Below are 7,762 nucleotides of genomic sequence, written 5' to 3'. Positions count from 1 at the left end.
TTTTATTAGGTCAGACTTCCAGCACAGTTTTGTTAAAACTGATTTATGCTGTACAATGTATAGTGCAGTGTGTGGGTAGGTTTGAGTTATATAACATCTTGTTCCACCTTCTGCCAGTATTTTGCTGCGGAAGTGCCGCAGGACTATTCATAATATTAAAACATCCCAAACCTGTACCCTTCTTATTTTACCAAATAACAGCCAGAAGTCATATACATTCAGTCCAGCATATTCTGATCCTGTAGAAACACTTGATAGTACAAAAGCCACATGTTAAGTTTAATAGCTTACAGTTTTGCCTTGAATGGGCACTACTTCGCGGCTACTTTAGAAGAGAGAAAGCATTTGGGCATTGACAAGGACCACAATGCTTTTGGGGAACCTTAAGTATGTGCTTCAGAATTCTTTCAGAAGGGACAAAAGGGGTGGGGGGGACTTCCTGTCATTTCCATTGCTTTCTGCATGTGGGACCAATATGGGCAATGCAAAGTTTAAACAGTTGCAAATGGGGGGAGGGAACATGATGCCTTGTTTAACATATTTCTCCCTGCCTGGGTTGAATTTAAAGCAAAGTTGTTCCATTGTTCACAGGACCCCTTGCCCCATATACATTGACAGAAGCTACTGTTTACATGGACCTTTCATTCCTTCATTGTTTACTTATGGAAAACAAGGGGGAGTGACAAAAAGAGGGGAAAGAGGGAGGCACTGGCCACAGTGCAGAACCAGTAACCTTGTCTTATGTGATCATTAACCTTGCTGGAAAATGCAGCTGGCAGTTCACTCTGTTAGCTGGTCATAGGATGTGAGGGAGACACTCAGGCACTGTGGAGTCTTGCAAGGATTGTTTGATCTGCTCCAAGTATTATCAAATACCGGTGCTACTTGCTGTGACTGCAAGATGAGATTCCCGCAGCTCCTTTATATTGTGTTTTTCCTCTTGCTGAGTCTACTCCTTACCACTGGCCAGAGACCAGGTAGGAATTGTGTCTTAATGTTACTTTGTATTAATCTGCATGCCTTATGAAAGCACGTGGTAGACTTAAGATTAGTTTCTTGCTGTGAGATTTTTCAGGATTTTTAGGTACTGTATTACTTTGGGATGTTTTTCTTTAAAAGCCCAATATATAACAGTAGTAGAGAGGATGCACCATACACCTGATCACTTTTAAATACTAGGAGGTCAAAAGATACTGGACTTAAAGCAGACAGATATGGCATTGCAATTCAGAACAAAGCACCATCAGATGCGCGGTTCAGCTCCTCAACTGGGCAGCAACTGCTCAGCTACACGGTACATTATCTTGGTATGGAGCATCCAAGGCATTTTAGCCTCAGCTTTTACAACAAAGTTGTCGCTATGCCCTGATAAAAATCACAATGCAACAGAATGAAGCGGAGCTGAAGGCAGGTCAATAGCAGTCATTGTTAGGTTGAGATGGGCAGATTGGGACATTTAAGGAGCAATCCATATGCAAAAAGGTTGTAGAACTGTTGTGAGCTTTGGGTTGGAGGGGAAAGAAAGTTCTTAACATATAGTCAGGGTTTTGGAAGGATAATATACAGAATCACAAGTCTAAGTAGTAGTTGGGCTCTAATCCTGTTTCTGCCACTGTCTCCCTGCCTGATCTTGGGCAAACTCTTATAGCCCTAATAGAGGGGAACCAAGGATCAGTATAGCCCAGTGCAGCTTGCATTGCTGACTCTGCTGTTAAGTTTAATCCAGTTGAGAAAGAAGCATCTCAGATGTGGTCCCCCTTCCAAGCAAAGAGATGAGAGCTGCATTTGTTAATGAGTATTCTAAAAAAGGTGGACAGGGGGCTTTTAAGGACAAGGAGGGGAAGGTCTGAGAAAATGGAAAATGCAGTGTCAGAAGTCTGTCCACCTTTCTGTTGCTTTCCTGTTTAATACTCAGCAGTACTTTACTAGCCACAAATCCCTTGCTATCAGCCAAAGGGGAATCTTTAACTCGCGTGTTCAGTGAACCCTGCTTCCCATATTCTTCGCAGTCATCAGTTGATTTGGGGGAAAAAAATCAATCACTGAAGCCTCTTGCTATTCCAACCCTGTGATCTGACTTTCTCTTCTGACTTTCAGCTAACCTGGTCCTGCGCAGAAAGCTACACAGACACAACTGCGCTCACAGGAGATGCATGCCTCTCCACTCCAGAGTGCCTTTCCCCTGAGGGATCTTCAAGCTGGTGTTGCTTTGCTAAATTTAGGTGATGGTAATTCATAAGTGTTTGGTAATAAAATCAGGCGCCAGGAGGATGCAATTATCAAAGCCTCTCCCTGAATTTCTCTGGAAAGGCTAAGTGGGCAGCTGAGCGCACTCTCCAGGAAAAGCACATTTCTAAATTATACCTAGGTTTCAAAACAGCTGGAGGTACATTTTACTAACCAAACCACAGACATGATTTAACTTGGTCTGAAGTCTTTGTGATTGGTACTGAAAATAGGGCTTTAAAAAGTCATGGGGGGAAAAAGCAGTATTTGTTTAAACTCCGTAGGAATCCAGTTTCAGTAGGGACACTGGACATGACTCCAGTGTGCTCTGCAAAGCACATTTTGCATGGGAGTGAATGAATTCCTGATAAGGGATTGTCCTGCCTTAATTTTCCAGCTTCACCTCTTAATAGGCAAGTACAAACTCCCTTCTTTTCTCAGGCATTCAAGACTGAAAACTCTTGGGTCTGTTAGACCTAAAAGGCTGTTTTGCTAAAAACATCTTCCAGTGCAATTATTTTCCTTTTTGCAATTTGTCTTTCAGGCAGAACACACTCCAAAAGTTTTTTTTTTAAAAGAAAGACATGGTTTGTGGTTAGACTTTGACTCTAGCCTGGACTTCTATGTGATAGTTGTGACACTAACTTCCTGGGTGGCCTGAGGCAACTCACTTGATCCTTCCTTGCCCAAGGCATCCCTATCAATATAATGGCATTTACCTACTTCAAAGGGTCTGTGAAACTTAATGTCAGCAAAGGGCTTTGAGGTCCTTGGATGAAAGCCTATGCAAGTACACAACATTAATGCTTTATAGATGATTACAGCATATGCATTCAAATACTAAGCTATTCTAGAAGCATGCAGGTAGAATATGTAAATATACTAGGGTAGGTAGGCATCAAAAGGATACCAAGAGTTCCTTTCAGGGAAGAATGCAATTTAAAGATGAATAAAACATGGAATCAATAGTTTCGCATCTTCTAAACTCTTTGTTATATATATCAAGATAGTGCTGTAGCTCCAGGCATTTCAGTATAATAAATAAATTATGACAGAATTTGTACTAGGAGGAGCAGAGAGATTTGTTTGCTCAGTTGACAGCGAGAAAAAATAAAGAGCAAAAGAGACTTCTAAAAAAGCCACAAGATATCCAGAATCTTACCTATGCAGTAATTAGTTTGCAAAAAATACACATCCACACCCCAAAATCAACTATCTAAGGATATCCTCACTCCCTCCCCACTAGATAGTGTTGGGCTATAAATACTCTTTGCATGTGTATATAGCATACAGAGATCACCGGACACTGGTAAACTTGCAAGGCTAAGGACAGATTACGATGTTTTCAGAATAACCCCAGATTTACTCCTGTATTGCTTTACCAAGCAGAAATTAGCATATATTCAAGGTGCATGTTATAAGATGCTGTCCTTCTTTTTTCCCCCCATTCTCAACCATTGTAATTTCTTATTGGACATATGTCAATAAGTTTAAGGAAACGTCTGTCCAAATGATTCTTCACTATTGAAGATGAAGGCCCATTTACATGTTGATTTCAACAGAAGACAGATTAGATGAGATTCCTCATTGGTGACACCATAAACATAACCAGCTAAAGCAATCAGATCAGCTCATTCAGTAGGCAGCAGGTAAGTGAGCTGAATGATAGGGAGGGACACAGAATTTAGGTCTAGAAGCAGGAGGTTTGTTGGGTCTGTGTTCATTGATTCAGTTCTGATTAAAGTAGTGAACTCAACACCCGAAGCCTTCCTTCAGCGCCACGTTTAGTATCCATAGGCTGGAGACTGTCTGTTCTGAGACCATCTACCTTTTCTCTAATGTGCCCCTGAAATAGTATATAATGCATTTGGCTTCAGATTGCATTGTCTGAGTGATAAATGTGCACTTACTGTTGTATTATTTTTCTTACAGAATATCAATTTGCTAGACTAAAAGCTATTTTCAAAGTTATCTGCTTTCATTTGTGCAGTTGATTTCTTGTAACAAAAAAAGTCAATGACATAGCAAAACAATGCACTTATTAATTCATAACCTATTGTACAGGCATTTAGTTAAAGATTGTTATAATCCTATTCTGTCAAGATGTTTAGGAATCCAGAGGACTTAACTGGGGGAAGGGAAGAGGAGCATTGAAGCTTCTCCTGAGTTCAGAGTTGTGGATTATCAGCAATTCTTTAAAATTTTAAGTGGGCTTTCAATTTCAGTTTACATTCCTTTCTAGTTTTAGGCCCCAACCCAACAAATATTTACATGCCTTAGTAACTTGACTTATGTAAGTAATCTCATTGATCTCAGTGGAGATACTCACATAAATAAAGAAGCTATTTGCATAATCAAGCAGAATTGCGCTCAGGCCCAATTAGATCTGGTTGAAAAAAATCAAAATTTTTTGTCAAAATTTTGGCAGGATTTGAAATGATAATGAAAATGTTGTCTGTGTTTCAGACTTGATTTTGATCACTAATACAACTAGAAAAAAAGACAAGATCTAAAACAGTCTTCTGTTGAACTTTTTCAAAATTCACATTTTTAAGGGTTTTTCCTCATATTCTGACAGCTTGAAATGTCATGATTAATGTGTTCAAGAGCTGCATTAGATTTATAAAAGATCTCACAAATGCCTATTTTCCTTCTCCCCTTCTTGTTGCAGAAATAGATTCATAAAGTGCTTTTTATTGTTAGAGATATTTCCCTTTCAAATATTCAATTGATGGGCACATACATAGGTACTGAGTACAACATTTGTCCTTATGCAGCCATTAAAGTCCTGTAGGCAAGAGATTCCTCTAGAGAGGCCATTTCCAACATTTCCAAGAGCTGCATCCTCAAAGACTTGGAACAAAGAATCTGGCTGACTTCCAAGTGTTTGAGAGGGAAAACCACTTGAAACCTACTTAGAAGCAGCCACTATGATTTTGTGATTCCTCTAAATTTTTGTAAAAGTTATAGGTAAGATCAAATGTCAAAAGCATGAAACGGATTTATGAGGCCCTTTGAAAGGATTCTTCTGTCCAATAGGATTTCTGATGACTTTTACCCATTAGACCAAATGAAAACAGATTCACTTAACTGGAGAACCCAGGTTGTGGGTATCCAATATGAACTGGAAAGTCAAAAATCCCAATACAGAACTGTAGAATTCCATTTATGTTTTCTCAAATTAGTATGCATGTACATTGAATAATAATGGTATACTTTTTGTGGGGTTTTTAGCATTATTATTTCTTCACAGCAGCTGTAGTGAGACAGCTCCTACCACAAGGTGTTTACAATATAGATAGACAAAGGAAGTACTACAATCTTCCTTCTAAGGACAGAGAATTGAAGCAGAGAGAGATTAAATGATTTGCCCAAAGTCACAGCCAGGCTGAGGCAAAGCTAAAACTGAACCCAAATCTCCCAAGTCCCAACACAGGCACATAAGTTTAAGACAGTCTACTTAACCAATGCCCTATCATTGTAAAGACTACCTCTATACCCCTGGAATCTGAGCTGTCACACTAGACCCTTCTAATGTGTTTGAAAATTTGGTGTATTGGCTTTCACTACAAACACTGCACCCAAACAGCACAAGTAAAACAAAAACTGTTTGATCCATCCTGATTTTCTGTAGTACATAGTTCCTCCAAGTCAAAGGAACACATGATATGGAATGTGGCACTATAGTGAAAGAGCCCTTATACAGAAAGCAAGCCCTTCCTTCCTGGGCCAGAGGTTAAGAATGTTTGACTATTTTCTTTTTGTTGTTTTGTTTTAAAAACACACGCTCGTCACAGATCCTTGCAATTGCATGTCAGCAGAATTATAAAAATGGCACAAATCTGAAATAATGCTTTGCTGTCCAAAACCTTTAAGCAGTCACACCAGTCTTGAAAAGCCTATATTTTCTTTATGTCAAAAGGTTGGGCTTTACTGAAGAGCAATTTGTATGTTTAAAAATAAGCACAGCTGAACAAGATAATGATTTTTAATTTAATGTAATAGTGCTTTTGTCATACAATTCACAATTTCTAACAGAAAGAAGAATGAAACAGAGGAGACCAATCAAGAAAATCAGCTAGCTGCAGCATGCTAGCCCATGCAGGTGTCCACATGTAAGCCATCATCTGTAAGCATTCAGAACCTTATCAGGCTTGTACTGGAACAGCTTCACAGGAGTTTCAGATTTCTCTAAGTGGAGAAAAACAATGGACTCAAACATGACCTCAATTTGGAACTGTGGAAAATCATCAGTGCCATAAAAATAGTCAACCATTTCAGCACACCAATGTATAGCCATGAGGGTAACAATGAAATCACTACTGAAAAAAAAAAGCTTTTCAAAATGAGAGCAGTTGTACCACTTTTAAAAGCTTTTGTTTTTAACAGGTATTACTTACCTTTCACATGTCTACGTATACCTTTGTTTTTAGACATAATAGCAGAATATTAAAAAAACAAGAATTCTGAAGCAGCTATTTAATAATTACATTGTAAAGAATGAATATATAAGTTCTGGTGTTTTTAATGGTATTGTATGTTTATCTATAACCATAATTATTCAGTTAATTTTGCTAAAATATTAAGAAAAACAAAATACAGAGGGCTACAGGTGCATGTTCATTTATGGATGGAAAAGATGTTGTTAACTACAGTACTAGACTGTCTTGGAAAGCAAAATGACAAACTAGACTTTAGAAAATAATTTTGAATGTCTTTGTTCATTTTTAGTCGTGTTGTATATCACAAAAACATCTTGGTAGAAACATAGCTGATAACCTTTGATTGCTATGTTTATAAAATAGCAAAGTGGCTGTATATTTTGTAAAAAAAATATGCACTTCAAGTATCATGTTAATGTTTCATTTTAAATACACTTTGTACATTTTTTAATTTTATGTTCTTTACATATAAAGGGCCTTGCATCCAAAGATAATGGAGAACTGGTCTACTTTCTTTTATAAATTTCATATGGGAGTGATGTAAAAAAAATCCCCCTCGATTTCTGAAATAACTAAATAAAATTGCTATTCATTTGGGGTAACATTCTCAACAGTTTCTTACAACACATTCTCTTTCTGAAAATACTGAAATAATTCTGATATTAGCAACCTACTAACCTACAAACTACTTCCACATACCTATCAGACCATAGAATACCAGGATGCTGTATCATGGCACCATGATAACATGACACAAAGCAGTTGTAATACAACATCTTAATGTTTAATTAAATGCAAGTCTTATAAACCACCTTAAGCCTTTTAAAAGGTAATTCTCTAGCAAGTAAAATTAAATTGTACAAGCAGCAACCTTGGCAGCAAAGAAAGTGGTCTCGTTTGAAGACCTATTTGAAGAGCAAAAGTGTAACCCAGCATTAAGTCCTTCCTTGCAAAGATGAGTACTATTGATTAAAAACCTGATGCTCTGTTGAGTTTAAAATGGACATAAGCTTGGGACAGAAAATACACAAACCAGTATAAGCAATAGGAAACGGCTTCGAATCTGTAACACAACAGAAGTTCAGTGCACATAA

At 37.9% G+C, this 7,762-nt stretch overlaps 1 protein-coding gene across 1 annotated transcript; it reads left to right on the top strand.

Moving 5' to 3' along the window:
* The first annotated feature begins 609 nt into the window (after positions 1 to 609).
* APELA (apelin receptor early endogenous ligand) lies at positions 610 to 7,260 on the top strand. The gene is made up of 3 exons (XM_090036252.1): positions 610 to 977; positions 2,098 to 2,222; positions 6,265 to 7,260. The coding sequence occupies exons 1-2, from the start codon at positions 902 to 904 to the stop codon at positions 2,184 to 2,186; spliced, it is 165 nt and encodes a 54-aa protein (XP_089892378.1). The 5' UTR covers positions 610 to 901; the 3' UTR covers positions 2,187 to 2,222; positions 6,265 to 7,260.
* The last annotated feature ends 502 nt before the right edge of the window (positions 7,261 to 7,762 follow it).

This window comes from Crocodylus siamensis, chromosome 2, assembly GCF_052110815.1.
Source record: "Crocodylus siamensis isolate JL-2025a chromosome 2, ASM5211081v1, whole genome shotgun sequence".
Lineage (NCBI taxonomy): Eukaryota > Metazoa > Chordata > Crocodylia > Crocodylidae > Crocodylus > Crocodylus siamensis.
The sequence above is the reverse complement of the archived record's forward strand: the minus strand, read 5'-3'. Positions and strand labels throughout refer to the sequence as shown.